Raw genomic sequence first — 17,290 nt, 5'->3', positions numbered from 1 at the left:
GAGATTCTAGTGTTCACAGATGGAGCCTTAGAAAGAGACCTAAGTTTACCTTCAATTCCTCAATACATTTCCCACATAGTGACATTTTCCAGCAACAGAAAATTCTTAGGGTGAATCTTGACTCTGTAAATTCAAAGGGAAGGTGGGAACAACAGTAATAGATTTTAATTACTGTCTAGTGTCATTACGTTAGTTCCTCCTATAATTAGAAACTAATGAGAAGTGGGACACATTCTGTCAAATGAACTGAGAAAAAAAAACCCTTCTAGTGGAATGAGTGGCCAAGGACCAAACAAAATCAAGAACTGTCGGGCAGAAAGTCATGTCATACATAAAGAAATTTCATTTGCTTGGATGGCTGCAATGATTAATCTCATTTCACAGGAGTTTCATCAGCTGGGCTTGTCATTTCACACAAAATAATTCTAGTTCTCTTCTCCCAGATCCCAGAGGAAATCGAGCTGTCTGATAACAAAACATTCACATACACAGACATTTTACTCTCAAAAAAACCAACCCCAAACCTAAAAAACAAAAACCAGAACCAATAAAGATCTCCTCCCATACCCTGCCCTCCATCCTGATGTGCAATGTAGTCAGGATTCATCCTTTGGAATGGAATTTGAAAGCCAGGCTTGCAACTCACTGAATTCCAGTGATTGTCTTATATATATAAATGGACTTCTATATATAAAAACTTTGTCAAAGGCTTAATATTGCTTTACCTCATTACGTATCAAGCTATAATCACAGCTCAGAATTGATATTTAGAACTGGGGTGAAATCACATATTACAGGTGCTGTGCTGTATCAGCCATGGCTGTGAATTACCCCATTCTTTACATAATTTCCAGGCAGAGCAAGTGCCAGCAGCCAGGTAGAGGCAGCATTGTGACCAAGTGTTTCCAAGCTGTTGCAGGATGTCTACAATGCCATGTCAGATTTTCTTTTTGTGCCCTAAAGGCTAAACATGCACTGTATTTTATTTCACATGATGACTTCCTGATGACACAATAGTGGTATTTTGCTGCTACACCTTGGAGAAAAGGATTGTTGAGTATTTTTGAAAAGGAAGAGATTTATTTTTTTAAAACTGCCTGGCTCTTATGCAGTCTATTCCATCCCTGCTAATGAAAAAAGAAAAAATGTGAAAGACAAACAATGAAAAGGGCATTTTGCAAAGAATGAGATAATGAGAAGGTCTCATGGTCAGATATCTAGGGGACAGTGTTCTTTCTGATTGTCTTTTTCCCAGACTTTTCATTTTTAGCTGAGGAAACCAGTACGTCTCATAAACATCAGCTTATGATCAGCACTGTGATCCATGTCCTCCCTTTAATGAAAAGTCAATTATGTGCCCAGTGACTTTTTGCCTAAAACAGATGTTAAAATATACTGCACTGGAGGAGCTAATATCAAACCTTCACATGCTAAATACCAAGTTTAGAAGTACTGTTTCAGTAGTACTGAACTAGGCAGACACAGGAGCTTTGATTTGTTGGAAGAAAAAAACATCAAAGATAGATCACCTTAGGTTTTATACAAGAGAATAATGAATCCTCACAGAAAATTGAGTGTTTAGAAAAACATTGTTTTCCTCAGATCACTGTAGCAGTGCAAGACATCTCACTGAATCACATTTTCAGGCTGACTCAGTACCCTCACCAAGACAGTAAATGCCAGCAGAATTCCAAATATAGACCCTGTCATGGCAAGAAAAGAGATGAGGACAAAAGCCAAATGAAGATGCATCAGGACAAATACACCAATCTTAAACTATTTACATTATTTTTCATCCTAGATTAGAGCTGTACTGAACAATGCAGTTCACAGTCTGACACTTGCCTGATTCGGGTGAGAGGTCTGACTCCCATCTCCCCTCCCACTGAGGTCTGACTCCTTATCTCTCCCACTCTCCACTTTTCCTGCCTTTCTCAGGGCCATTAACCTGCATCCAGCCACTGTTGGGCAGAGCATACACCAAAACTCAGGTCCCATCACCTGTTTTGACATGAAAGAAGTCTGTCTATATTTTACTAAGGCTTTTATTTTTATTTCTCCAGTTGTAGCAGATTCTGGGTAACCTTTCTACCCCTAAGTGTGCCAGACATGGGAGAAGGGCACATGGAAATTGGTTGTTTCACAGGATGCAACCCACAAGTTTACCAACTAGTTAGTATTACAGAATATCTGTATAAAAATGGCTCCAACACTAACTCTTTTTTAAAGAAAAAAAGTAGGATGCATTTAGAAACCTTTTGGATAGGCTTTTTCTAGGCAGTAGTGGTCCAGGAGGTTGACATTTTAGGAGCTACAGAGAATTAGAAGATGATCTGGATTTGGTAGGATTTGTGTATGCAGCTCCAGCCCAGCAATGTAAAGCACTGAATTAATACAAAGCAAGATGCAATAATGCCAGCTCTAGAACACTAACAGATGTTTTTGACATGTTCTAGAAATCTGAATAATGCAGACTTAACCAATTAATCCTTTAGGGCTGATACCCTCCTGTTTTTTGTGTGGATGCATAATGAAACAAACTTGTCAATGGTTAAAGCCTTTCAGTTCTGTTAGAATGTTCTAGACATTTTAAAACCTTTTTCTTTCAAATTCATCAAGTGTGTTTTTTAAAAAAAATATTATTCATTCAGAGTAAGAGTACTGACAATGACAAAATTGTGGAGCTCCTACCATTAAGGAAGTATTTATAGAAATCATGTTACTATTTTAATGGTATTTCCACTAAGATGACTAAAACCAAAACACATCTTTTCCATTTAGCTACCTGTTTACCTGTTCATTCTCTAAAATAAAAAAACCCAAACCAAACAACAACAAAAAACCCCAGAAACAGTGCTAGTTGTGATCTGTGCCTAAAAGAAAATGAGACTGTTGGCCATGTTAACAGTAAAAGGGAGAGAGAACAAGGATGTATCTATTAGTTATTTATGAAGAAAAGATGATAAATTCTGCTGCCACAGTTGTTCTTCGTTAACAATTTATGTAGTTTATAACCATTACTTGTAGCACAAAAGTGATGTTACTTTGGTAATATTCGTCACACTGGAGTCAGTTTAGTTCTTACAAGTGTCCCTCTATTAACAGAACCAAAAAAGTCAGTTATGCCACTGGAGTGCATAAACACTCAATAAGGAGAATTATCGGTCATTTTTAATATTCAGTTTTCCACTGCCAGACTTGCAAGCGTTTCTCATTTTTATTTTGAGATGACAGTGCCCTCCAGTGGCACATTTTTTTTTATTTGCTTTATCGAGTACGCATATTCCATACAGAAAAATTAACTGGATAGGTTTTAACATATATAATCAAGTTAATTATTTATGTATTTTTTTATATGAGTTAATTTTGAGAAAAGGTTTCTATGTTTTCATACGGTTCTCTAAACACTTTTTTTAAAAAGTACTTTCCTTTATTCTTCCTGTACAAAATTAGGGGAGGAAAAACAATCTGGAGAGCTGATGGATGTCGGGGTCTGTATGAACCAAGTGGCTGTGCTAACAAAATTATGTTTATTAATTATCATAAGCAGTGACCTAGCTTACTCATAGTTGCTCGTAATTTGGTCAGGCCCGAGAGAACAAAAGATGGTCCGAAATTTTGGAAGAGCTTGGTTCCTATATTATGCTTGTGGCTTTTTTTTTTTTCTTCCTGTTGGCAGTCTCAAAAGTTCATCTAATAGAGGCAAATTTCAAGTTTTGAAGAGGTATAACAAAGATACTTGGTAGTGTTCTTCTGCAAATTATTGATTCAAAATTCTCCTATACAATTGATTTTCTCCACAGAGAAAATGCTTACATTTGTATGCTTTGTATGCTTACATTTTAAGCATGCAAAGTGCTAAATTATAACATTTAGAAGATTTAGAGGGGGAGAATCACTCATCCTCAATCTTCTGGTCACACTTCTGATGCATCTCAGAAATAATTTCTCAGAAATTATTTACAAATGCCAACATGTAAAAAGGCCATTCCCTTCACTCAATTGTATTTGCCTGTTCTACACTACATATATTTAACAGAAAGGACATCTAATTTTCTCCACTCAAAATCTATGAGAATTAACTGAAATGATGCATATAAGTAACTTCATCAGCTGGTCAAGCGATAGTTTTTTCATCTTGTCTGTAATTCTTTTAATTACTTACATCTAGCAGTGTTTCAACAGAACTGCATAATAGAAAGTTCGAGACAATCCCAGCTGTAGCTGTTGCTACCTGAACTATAATTAAGACACCAATTTCCTCTGATGTTGGAAAGCTGTTCTTTTATCTAGCATTTGCACTAGCTTCCAAAGCACTTCTGAATACAAATTAGAGGGCTGTTGCCCCAGTACCTTACACTTGAGCAGTCATTTAAACACACATAAAGAGAGCAGTAATGGGTATAATTTCCCATTCACCTCACACAGGTATTAATGGTTCCACAACCGGGAAGCAATGAAGGATCACACCCACTGTGCTGATTAAATCAGTTGAGTGCAGTGAGTATTCCCCCTGGCTATGCTTCCTGGCATGACTAATTCCTTCTATTGAACTTTTGGGATTTAGGCCAGGACATAGGCACAGATGGTTCCTCAAATAGGGAATTCAGTTCTAGTGCCTGTAAGAGCCTAAATCCTGGTATTCAAATTACCATATTATACAAGAGTACAGTAGTAGGAGATTTTCAGTTTCTAAAGTTTGCACTGGATGCTTTGAGTCAGTGTAAATTAGGTTGGCGCAGGACTGTAAGAAATAAAACCTTTTGAAAGTACTTACTAAGGCTGTGATGATGTGCATCTTCTTTTCAAAACATCTCCTACTTTAGAAGCAACTTAAGGCCCATGAACTTTACCTGCATGCAGCAGGGATCTGTTGCCACCAAGAAAAAACTTCAGTTTCCCATTCAGAGTAGCAGAGGAAGAGGCTGTTGCTCAAATCAGAGCCCTGCCCTACACCTCATGATTTTCCAAATAGACCTGTCAGGAATACGTATTTAGAAGATAACAGGATATGAGTTTTTATATGAGGATAAATACTACCTGGATAACATTTTCCCAAGGGACTACATGTGACCTCCATGTGACTGAAGACCCTGATTAACTTGCTGTAACATTGTCAGATAAAAAAATTATATACAAATATAGATCTATATAGAAGAATAAAAATTGAAAATCATCTAGGTATTGTTTTCTAGACCTAATTAATAGTTATAAATACCTTAGAATGGGTGGCAATATGAAGTCTCTAGTAAAAGACTAAGTAATCCAAGATCTTCTAATGAGGGTTCCAAATATTAAGTACTTAAGTATGTTATCTTACAAAGATACTGCCAGTTTGCATTATTACTCATTTCTAGAAAACTCCAAAACTGTATTAGCCCTCCAAACAGCAATCTGTCAGCTTCAGAAGTTTTCTTGCTGTAGTAGAAAATATTGGATAAACAAGAGTCAGAGCTCAGGGAAGGCAGATGAAGTAATAATGAAAAGATTATCAGTTTGGCAAGTGAGGGCTAATGAATGACATTGTGCTAAGGACCAAGTCTGGCCATTTTTAACTAAAATAATGTCTTCATTTGACAGCTTCGTGCAGACTTCACAGCAGGAGTGAAAACTCACCTCAGGCACAGAGATAATCTGAAAACAATAGCAAGTATTTAACCTGGTCCCAGATGAAGAGCACAGAAGTCCATGAACAGAGTCAGAAAAAACAAAAAAATGTAGATAAAAAACTAGACAGGGGCAAAATAAAAAGTTTAATTACAGCAAAGTACTGTCAAGTCCATGTTCCAAAGAGGACTTAATGCACTTTACATTTGGATGCACATGGCATGAGAACTGATCCTAACCTGCCCATCTTTGGTCCTGCATCGATTTGTATTCTCAGAGTACTTTTCTTATTCAAAGTCTCAGAAGGGGCTGCTGTTACACATCCCAACAACACCTACAGAAACTAGGCAACACCAGCAAGATGCTTCTCTAGAGCATCCCACCAAATCTTTTTTTCCTTAAACCTTTACTTAGTTGTTCCTATTACTTCAAGGTTTGAAGAGAGATTCAGTACAATACAGAATTTTTGGTTTGCCTTGTCTTGGCATTTCCTAACTTATACCTGTTATTCTCACCTGTACATCCCACTTCCCAAAATCCCAAGCAAGCAAGGTAAGAATTAAATAAAGCACATCTGTGCTATTAACATTATTCCTTTCTTTAGTAAGATTCTCTGAAATAGTGGAATTTACTCCACAACACAACAGCCCTGCAGTACCAGCAGGCTCCCGGATCAGAAAGTAACAGCTAAAATGAATGTATGCAGCCTTGAACCTTTCTTCAGACTCACCAGCTCCACACTGCCCAACAAGTTATAGCTGAAACTTAAGTTTTTACCTCTTCCTATTCAATTTATTCACTAGTACAAACCTTGAAGACCATGTAAGTATATATGGTCTCATTTCCTTGAGCTTTCAAGTAAGATGTTCCTAGTTCTACAAGGCATGAGAAATAAGGTCTGCTAGAATAACTCTGTGGACTTGCTCTATAAATGTCAGGAGCTTATGCAGTGTTCCCTAAGGATATAATTCTGGAATATTTTGGACTTTATTTACACATATATCCATTAGGAAAAGAAGTCTTTGCACTGAAGAAGGTGAACATTTGTGAAGGCATGAAACAAAATTTTTTAACATGCCATCAGAGATAGGATATTTCTAAACATAATTGCTTAAGAATCCAGTATTAAAATAATACAGTTTGTGTAGCAAAAGCTCGATGAAAGGATACTGCTGGGGCTCTATGGAAATCAATTGTCCTACAAAGTGTATCTTTGAGATGACAAGAGCTCAAAGTAATGGCTCAGTGCTACTGAATGCAGAGGCCTTTAACAAGTAAGTTAACATCTTAAAGGCTTTTTATACGTACATTTTGAGCTAAAAAAATACTTTTAAAATGATGCTCCAATATTGTAAAAATATTATTGTAATAGCTGACTGTATAGAAACACTCCTTGCTTTAAAGGAAAAATCCAAACAATCTCCATGGAGACCAGATGACCACTACCAACCTTTCTAGAACAAACACACAAAAAATGTGTGTGGGAACAGGCTATAAAAAGGAAGGACTGAGACTACTCTCTGTATAAACACATACATGCATATTCATGGTATCCACACCACCATTTTGCTCGGGTTGCACACACAGTTACTGAAAAAGGACAATGCATGAAGTCCTTGCAGCACACCTTGGTCTATGTCATTTATTTCATTTTCTCAGCACAGCTGCTGAGTTTTGGATTTCACTGTAGCATCTGTAAGAAAGTGCTGACTTCTGTTCTGGATGCAGATGTTTTCTGTTTGTTTTAATAAGAGATCCTACAAGGCAAGAGTGTTAAAATGGTTAAAGGACAGATTTAAAAAAAAAAAAAAAAAGGGAGAAAGTAGTTACCCAGGATCTGGTATGTATCAGTTCAATTACTCCAGAAGAATCTATAGCAGTTGCAGCTATAGATTCAAGAAAAATAAGCGATAGCAGAAAACATCTGAGCTTTTTCTGTTCTGAACTAATTTTTTGTAGCTTTTTATGTTCTCATCTATGTTTAGGTTTATATTTCACCTCTTTTTTTCGGGTAGTTTTTTGTCTCATTGAAGTACATTACTAACACTGAGCATTCTCATTAAAACAGCTTGCAGGAGGTAACACAGATGCTACTTAAACTAATCCTTCCCCTAGTACAGCAGCAAGGAAAATAAAACCTATTTTGAAATACCAGTGCTATTAATGGCATATATGAAAGTGAGTGAATAAATAAGTTCATTCTCAAAACTGACAAAATAATCACTTGTCAGAAAGTCAATACGTGATCCAGAGAGATGAAAAATGAGTCACAGTATCATTTTATGACCTCAGTTTTAGTCTTCCTGTTCAGCAGTAACTTTATGCTTTTGGGTTTTTTTTTGTATGCATATATAATGCATATTTATCTGTGAATTAAGGGGATAATCAGAATGCAGTTATTCAAATTGGTTGCTGGTATTCATCTGTTTCTCCTGCAACAAACAAATAATGTATATGTGGTTTAAGTTTTTTGGTTCAATTATAACATAATATAATTAAATTAAAATCAGTTAATCCCTGGGATAGGGACATTAATATTGAAAACAATATATCAAAGAAGCACAAGCTGAAAAGTGATCAAGTTTTTTCTGTGACCAGGTTCAAAGGGATTAATCTGAGGGAAATTAAAATTTTAATTATGCCTGAAAACAGATAACTTAACATTAACTAAAGGTACTGATCTAAGTAGAATACACATTAGCCATAGAGTCCCTTTGATAATGCTAAAAAACTCTCTCACTCTAAATTTGCAAATCCTATTTCTGTTTCAGTTTGAGGCTTCTCTGGACTGCATTTCACTGAATTGCAATGAAGTCTTGTGTAGCCTGGGGTTTTCTAGTTCTTTTGCAATCAAGATTTCCCAGGAGTGCTGTAACATGAAGGAAAGATGAGAACTTTTTTTTCCAGTTTAGGGGAAAAAAACCCACACCATCAAAAACTGAAGCCTTGCTGTATTCCTGAATCCAGATGGAATTTACTTAATGGTTTGAGAGAAAAAAAATAAAAATTAAAAAAAATCACAAAGCTGTAAAACTGCTGAATGGGAATGATGTGCCATGCACACCAGAGCAACAGAGAGCCTGGCTTTTTTGGGGCACTTAGAAGATATGGGTTCAAATCCCTTTAGAGGTGATAGCACAAGAAAAGATTTGGAAGTAAACAAAAATTTAATTGTTGACACAGTCTAGCCCTAAAGAATAATGGAGAAGATTAATAGAATAGTAAGTACACCAAAAAGTATGCATTCTATGAGATCAGAGCTGAAAGCATGCTAACAGGGACAGCATGGGGAGGTTTGCTGGAGCACCACCACTCACTCCATTGCTGTAAGAGGACTCTACCAGTCACTTGCAAGTCCCAAGGAGTGCCTTTGGTACAAACAAGCTGCTACACTATACGAAGGAAATTACCCTTGAAAGCTTAAAGTACATGAAGTAAACCTACAAGACTTTTTACTTTCACAGAGTGGAAAAATCTACCAGTTCTTGAGCTACAGCAGTGCTGAAGAAGAGGTGTGCATGTAGCTGTTCCCAGTACTAATGGTGAATCAGTTTAACATGTATACTCAGGGCACATGTTAGGAACATTCTATTATATAGAAAATCTGTGTTGGCTTTAACCTGTTATTCTATCTCTATGTTTTTCCATTTCAGGAGACTATGTAGTCATGTCTGTTTTCTTTAACCTGAGCAGGAGAATGGGTTATTTTACTATTCAGACCTACATTCCCTGTACACTTATTGTTGTGCTATCGTGGGTCTCTTTCTGGATTAACAAGGATGCAGTCCCAGCCAGAACATCACTGGGTAAGTTGAGTAAGATCAGGAATAAAAAACCCAAGTGTTACAGCGTTTAACTGACAACTTAGTGGATCATCAGTTTTCAATTTAAGAGGAGAGACCACTTCACACAAGCTCTTTTTCGTTTGGAGGGCTATAGTCATTTCCAGGGAATAACAGAGCCTAAACTTATATTTTTATGTCTTTATTTTTAACTTAACTTATTTTTACTTAACTCTGAGTATTGTTGATTGGAGACAACTTCTGCATCTTTTCTGATGACAGCACTATTTTTTCTATATAGTAAGAGGATGGGGAACATTGCTGGGTTAGAGGCAGGAATGCATTAGTTTTATTTGCTCTATTTCCATATTGTGGTGTCTAGCAATACAAGTGAAATAAAGACCAAAAAGGAATCAATCTTCCTGGATGAGTGCTTTAGTGGTAAAAAAGGAAGAATCTAGCACCCTGCCTTCTGTTTTAAGCTGCAATCAGATGTAGGTCTGAGGCCACAAAATCAGGGGAATTTGGTGGTAAATACAAACCTATACATGAAAAAAGTGACACGCAGTTAATCCAAATTAGTGACTTCTACACATTCAGCCAGCAACTGCTCCAAAAATAAACTGAAAAAGATACCAACTAACTTTGCTTGTGCAAAGCAGCTGTAGCTATAAGAACTACTGAAGTAGAAACATAGAACTAGAGAAAGCCAAACACATTTTTCTACTACTACATACAAACCACACAAGTCAGAATAATTTTAGTTTTTCCATCTGCATTTCAATTTTTTCAACAGAGCACTGGAGTGCAAAATGAGGAACAGCATTTCAATTCCAGAATTCCCTAGAAAGATAGACAGGAAGAGAGGACCAGTAGTTCCCATGACAAAGCTTAAAGCATTTTATTGCCTTATTCATATCCTCTCTAATAAGAGGTTAGAAAATCTGCTTTTAAAAAGTATAAAATTAATAAAGGCACTCAGCTCTTATTTTAAATTTTCCTTAGATGTAGAAACCAGTCCCTGTGTTGAGAATTAGTCAATTGGTACCAATGAGAAGGTAAAAAAAAAAAAAATCAGCGGTATGGAATTTGTCATATAAAATAGGATGGATTTTAACTGTTCTGATGCAGTTTTCATGTTCTTCACATCACAGTAGAGGAAACAAAGTTATGAAATGGAAAGAGGTGGTGAGGGAATGTCTCAGTACTCATCTGTTATAGACTACAGTCACTTACGAAGGGCAGAAGAGAGAATGCTCTGGCATAGAGAGAAATCTGACCTCACAATTTTACAATTATAAAGATCCCCGTGAGGTTCTCCCTTCCAGCTCTATATGCAACAAACCCCTTGAATAACAAGCAGCAAATGATGTGTAGCAACTAAGACACTTAGACAAGAGAAAGGAAACTGGTTTATATCTTTAGGTATCACAAATACACATCTACACACATTTTTTTTCTGAAGTTCCTACTCTATCACGCACTCTCAAGAATATCCATGAATTTCTACTTCATATAATGGCTGCAAGTATCTCTCTTATACAACACTATCACTACACTGCAACTAGAAATATGCAAAACATCCCAACAGGACAAAATATTTGAGAATGGCCTTGAGATTACTTTGGAAAATGGAGTAAATTGATTTTTACTCTCCACAAGGATTTTCTCTTACGTAAGTTCCAGCTCTGTTTAAGGGGTTGAGCATACAAACCCTAAAACTCAGTTTCCTATGTAAAACTAGAGGCTCCCCAGAAGTAAATTACAAAACTAAATAAAATCACTTAGAATCCTAACATTTCTAACCAATATATTCTGCAAAGCAGCACTCGAGGGGACCACACAAGAATGTTCACACCCAGAGTTAATCCCTGCAGCATCCAGTGAACCCAGATCTCGTTCCTGGGATCTGTCATTTAATATCTTGGCCCATGTTTGCACTCTGGGCATATTTCAAAAGCAAAATCAGTTTGTTACTTGAAATATTTCTGTTTTTTTCCATGTATCTCCCAGGTATTACCACTGTCCTGACAATGACCACCCTCAGTACGATTGCACGTAAATCTCTTCCCAAAGTCTCCTATGTGACAGCAATGGATCTTTTTGTGTCTGTCTGCTTTATTTTTGTTTTCTCTGCACTGGTGGAATATGGAACTTTGCACTATTTTGTCAGCAACAGAAAGCCAAGCAAGGATAAAGACAAAAAGAAGAAAAATCCAGTATGTATCTTTTTACCAGTAAGGTTTAAAATTCAATTAGATTTCTGTGAACATTTAATCATTTTCAGATTTTGCTATTGCGTATAATCTCTCCCTTTGTCTTCAGAGGAATGCAAACATTCACCTTGAGCATAAAAAACTGATATTATGGTTGTATGGATGTCAGAGAAACTAGTTTCTTTGGTTAAAAGGATCCTTGTTCTAAAGTGTTCTGAAAATTCCATCTATCTCCAAATGTTTATATTATATAGAGAGCTCCTGCAGTGTCCTTTATGAAAGAACTGACAGTTTTTCAGTTCTAGCTTTAGTAATATTCTATTCCATTAACTTATGTCTGTATTATTGACATGGTTGTTTTACTTATTATCAGGACAACAGTTAAACTTTTATATTCAAACTACAGAATGTGCTTTTTCTAATTTCTCTTTAAGCACCTGTTTCCTTTTCATTGTTTCCTTATCTTCTTTTTCTTGTATTTCTTAACTCCTTTATCTACTTCTCTCCCTTTGAAAGTTACTCAACTACAAGCAGCTCACGTGACTGATGGATGCATGCTACACATGGATAAAAAAAAAAAATTAATAGCCCCAATATAAAAACCTTGGAAGCACCCTCAGTGGGATTTTGGGCTTTTGCCTAGATGAGGAAAAAAGTGTTTTGTTTATTTTGTCCCAAACAGATTTCTCCTTGCCTTTTGACAACTGAGCTGAAATGCCTGTTGTGTAGAATCTCTGAGGTGAAGAGAACTGGTATAAAATCCTGGAGGGAAAAGTAACCTAATGTCTACAAAAAAAAAAAAAAACAAACAAAAACCCAAATATGCCTGCAAAAAAATGTGAAGAACAAGCATTTTATTTTAATAGAGATTATTTTCACATTAATTTCAGACATTTAGGAAACAATGAAGTCACTTGAATTTACTCAAAAATCTTCACGGACTTTTGAAGATTCTCTTTAAGTTACAACATACAGAACAAAAAGAATATAGAAAGATTAGCAGAGAACCTTTTCATTTATATTATTGCCATAACTTCAACTTCACAAGCTCTTCAGAAGTAGACTCTAAAAATACATATATATGTACTCTGTAGGGCATAAAAAGCCAGAAGAACATCTATAAGGGTATAGAAGAATTTTCAACTAAACTTAGTTATTCTAAACTTGGATTTGATTGTAGGTCTCTCCTTTGGTCAAAAGCAAATGGCTTCAAAAGGGAGATGCATCTCCGCTTGTTTTAGACTGAAATAAAAGGCTCTGAAGTGAGCATGTGCCTTTCACAGGCAGTTACAGGAGCAAAGATCAACTGCCTCAAACGGACTTGTCTCACTTAGAGGTCCATATAAGAGCAGATGGCTTGATCTTTACATTACTTATCTAAGAGCATTTGGGCACAAAATGTAAATGATTGCCTGGATTCCAAATCAGAGCCTAGATAAACCTCAAAAGTAGAGTGTTCAGGACCCCATCTGCAGATAAAAATAGTTTTTATAAGAAGTGTTTTAATAAACTGTGAAAGGCCTCTATCAAAACAGTATAACATAAGACTGGAATTGTCTAGAACCATGAAAATGGAGTTTGCCATCTTATGTCCTTAGCACAGGTGTAGTTACAAGACAGTGAGAAGTCAAAAATGTGGGGCTTTTATGTTACAGATATTGTTTAAATGGCTATTATCCCAACCTTTCTATAAATTTAGTTCTTTTTGACTTACTATGGTTTAGAAACATATTTTTAATTTACATTATTTTTGTCTCTTTCTTTCCTTCTTTTCTTTACTTTAAACCAAAACCCTCTGATTCTGTTTTCTGTCTACAAAATGAAAGCTTCTTCGGATGTTTTCCTTCAAGGTATAATGTTTTGTGGAATGGAAATTCACTGCATGCGACTGCTGAATTTAACTATTAGAGCTTATTTGAAAATGGTTTTCTGTTGGGTTTTTTTTGTTTCGTTTTCTTTTCTTTTTTCAATGAGACATCTAAGCATTCTACTCAAGATAACTTCTTAATTAAGTAGAATGGTTACATATTTCTAAACAATTTGTAGAGTTGATTCAGCAGCCCAAATACCAATTCACTGGTTCTGAACTTATCTAAGTTCAACAGCAACGAACATTATTGGATCACATGGATTTGGAGAGTTCAGTGTTAAAATATTTCTGCTCCTCTTCAATTTGCCATGAGATCCAATAACACCAGCTACATCTGAAACCTGCAATACACCCTTTTAGAACTCACCTCTGGCCCAGCCTTTTCAAAATTTGTGATTTCACTCCAAATTACAAAACCAAATGTATTCTTAGGTTGGCCTGAAAAAAAATTCAGTGTCATCATCAATTATTCAAATGCTGTTCCTTATTAAAAGGTCAGAGTTTTGAAAGGGTTTAAGATGCATATATGATGCATATATAGTTTCAGTGCTATCTCTGGATCAACAGTCTTAGCAAATATATCTAGCTATACTCCACTTGGAAGCCTTATCTTCATTCTGAAATGCAGAGATTTAACAAGAATAAAAAAAAAAAAAAAAAAAAAAAAAAAAAAAGGAAAAAATTAAACCACAAAATAAAAGGAAATTTACATACTTCAATAACTGGATTGTTTTATCCTAATAACTGTCAACAGGAAATCTCAGTGCCTCTCATCTTAGTGTTTGCCAAGTACTCATATGCCTTTTAATTGCTTAATTTGCTAAATTCATTCCAAATATATGTTTATATGTGTGTGTACAGCTATTATAAAAAAAATTGGAACATGGTGAACCTTCCAGTTGGTCTACATTAGTAGATGGAGAACTGTATTGTATAGAATATATTCAAACAATTGGAGACTTTTACAGAGATTCTCCTAACCTTACTGAAAAGACTCAGTTTTCTATGTAAGTCAGATTTTCCTGCCTATATAATTTGCTCCTGTCTCAACACAAACCAGCCCTATAACAAAATCCTGCATTTCCAATTGGTTATTTCCTTTCCTTCCATGAGCAATAAACAAATTGCCTTCAGACATCAAGCAGCTCTGCAAAATATAAAATGGAAAAGAAATTCCAAATGCCATCAATTACATTCCTGACTTTTTCCCTGAACCTCTAAGTGTTTGCTTAGTGTGGCTTTAAAGCTATCATCCACAGCTGTTATTGATTTGTGCTGCTTTCCTGCAACATTGAAATATATGGTGCAACAGATTTTAATAAGTTCAAGGCAATATTGCTATTAGACCTCCTCAGCAATTTCCCATGTACCTCACAAAGAACCATTATTCACATGTTGACCATTACCCTCTACCTCCCCATTGGTCTGCTGATAATAACAGATTCTCTCTCCTGCCATCTTTGTCTTTTTTTTTTGCCACTCCACCCTAGGCACCTACAATTGACATCCGGCCTCGATCAGCTACTATTCAAATGAACAATGCTACACACCTCCAAGAAAGGGATGAAGAGTATGGGTATGAATGTCTCGATGGCAAGGACTGTGCCAGTTTTTTTTGCTGCTTTGAGGATTGTCGAACTGGAGCATGGAGGCACGGAAGAATACACATCCGCATTGCCAAAATGGACTCCTATGCTCGCATCTTCTTCCCCACTGCCTTCTGTTTGTTTAATTTGGTGTACTGGGTATCATACCTTTACCTTTAAAAGCAGAGGAAAATCAGTGATATGAGCCTTACTCACTGAATTTCTTAGAGAGATGGTTTCCTAAGTCCACTTGAAGTATTTTACAATGCGCTTTAGAGCGGTCTGAATTCTTTAGTGCCATAACCCAGTAAATATCAACCATATCATTTGTCTAAAAACTGCCATCAGGTTATTGTGAATTAAATGTCCATTCAACATGCTGGAATAATTTGAAATAAAGATAATATAGACAGTTACACCTGCTGGAATGGAAACAACAGAAAGAGCAAGGGGAGAATGGCAGCACCACTTGATAGTTGGTACTGCTATTTCAAACAGGAGTGAGAGAATTCCCAGGTAAAGTGCAGAACTGTTTGTTAACATTGGCTATAATTATGCTATAGCTTTATTCTCTGTGGGCTTTTCTTTTTGGAAGAGTCATCCCTCACTTTGAATAGATATTATTAAGCTAGGAAAGCAACTTCTACTCCCACCAAGATAAAAATAGACCTTTCCCTTTGCCATCCCTTTAAGAGCACATGTACAATGCTGTAAATATTTCAACACCTTGTAGTATATAAAGTCTAGTGCATGCATCTTTCGGGGGCCAAAATAAATGAAACAAAGGTACCATAAAGTTTAGTCTTTTATTTTGTGTCTCTGGATGTGCTATTGTAATTGAAATGTGGACAAATTTTTTTTTTTTTTTCCTTGAAAAATTACCCCTTTTCCTCATGCATGGAAGATCCAAGCAGACAGCACTCTCATGTAAGACATTAGAGAAGCCTGAAGGATTCAAACAAATAACATGTAGACAAATCTGTATGGCCAATATAATAGCTCATATAATATACTGTATGTGTATGCTGCAGTTGTAGCCTTCATTTTCCATTGATCATGTTGCTATATTTCAACTGAATTTCCAGTAATTATTCATTGCAAAATCAGCTTCCAAATTTAATCCATGAGCTCTTAGTTTCTTTTCCCATGTTGAGTTCTACCTTTTTCCTTACACAAATGTTTGTAGGGTTTTTTAAAATTATTTAGTCCAGTCCAGGAAATACCTTTTGTTCTAGATATTATTTTTACATAAAAGCTTCAAGTTAATTCTAAAACATTGGATTTTGTATTATATATACACTTAAATTCTCTACCCATTCACATTCTTGGATCAGCAATAGTTGTCAGAGCTGCTTTTCACTGAGTACCTTCACTAAAACAAACCCTTCCCATGGCTTACACACAGTTTATAGATAACCTTGAAAATAAAAGGGAACAAAGGATGTCTTGACTACTGAATCACATGTAAGCAGTTTATGTGTATTTAAACCCCTCAATCCACCTGGGTGAATCTTTAAATCCTTTATCCACTGGTTTTCAAAACCTGTATGATGCTCAATTATGCAACCTTAAGCACATGTAAATATGAATGACCTTTTTTTAAATAGTCAAAGATGTAAAATGTCACCTTGCAGATAGAACAGGAAAAGATATAACCTACCATTGCAGAATTATTAATGGCTAAAATGGAGGAAAAGGAATGTTTTCCGATGTTTATATAGTTTTGGAAATAAAAATGTATAAAAAAAGTAATAACTCTTGATCATCAATTGCTCCTTGTCCAATGTATTTGAAAACATTTTAATAAAGGAACTGCACACACCTGTGGATTTTTTCAATAAAACTGCTGCACTGAATTCTAGTTGTCTTGTGATTAGTTTGTTAGAGGCATGCTTCAAGGGCTAGGCTGGCCTGGTTTGATTCATCAGGTGCCTAAATGTCATTATACTCCTCAACCATCTGCATTGTCTCTTTTTGTAGCCAAATGGCTCACTCACATAACTTAAGGATAGAGGTTAAATCTTGATTATCTTAAAAAAAAAAACAACAACAAAACAAAACAAACAAACAAGTCACACCACAACACTGAATTGGAAGTAACCTAATGAAGCAAGAAAAGTTTTCTTCATCCACTTAAGAGTGCCTCCACTCCCTGGATAAGTGCCAGTCGTCTTTCAAATGGAAATGTGTTTCAGCTTGTGCCAGAAGATAATTTTTTTCCCCAGTGGT

The 17,290-nt window shown here is 35.9% G+C and overlaps 1 protein-coding gene across 2 annotated transcripts in view; it reads left to right on the top strand.

Moving 5' to 3' along the window:
- GABRG2 (gamma-aminobutyric acid type A receptor subunit gamma2) overlaps window positions 1–16,917 on the top strand; it is a 62,005-nt gene extending 45,088 nt beyond the window's left edge. Inside the window, exons 7-10 of one of the 2 annotated variants that reach the window (XM_071758537.1) lie at window positions 9,261–9,413; window positions 11,403–11,608; window positions 13,432–13,455; window positions 14,966–16,917. In XM_071758537.1, coding sequence (XP_071614638.1) covers window positions 9,261–9,413; window positions 11,403–11,608; window positions 13,432–13,455; window positions 14,966–15,241 — 659 coding nt within the window. In that variant the 3' untranslated portion in view covers window positions 15,242–16,917. The remainder of the gene's footprint in view (window positions 1–9,260; window positions 9,414–11,402; window positions 11,609–13,431; window positions 13,456–14,965) is intronic. The other variant, XM_071758538.1, reaches the window with a different exon arrangement.
- Window positions 16,918–17,290: the final 373 nt, after the last annotated feature.

The sequence above is a fragment of the Heliangelus exortis genome, chromosome 15 (assembly GCF_036169615.1).
Source record: "Heliangelus exortis chromosome 15, bHelExo1.hap1, whole genome shotgun sequence".
Lineage (NCBI taxonomy): Eukaryota > Metazoa > Chordata > Aves > Apodiformes > Trochilidae > Heliangelus > Heliangelus exortis.
This window is presented reverse-complemented; position numbering and strand designations above follow the sequence as displayed.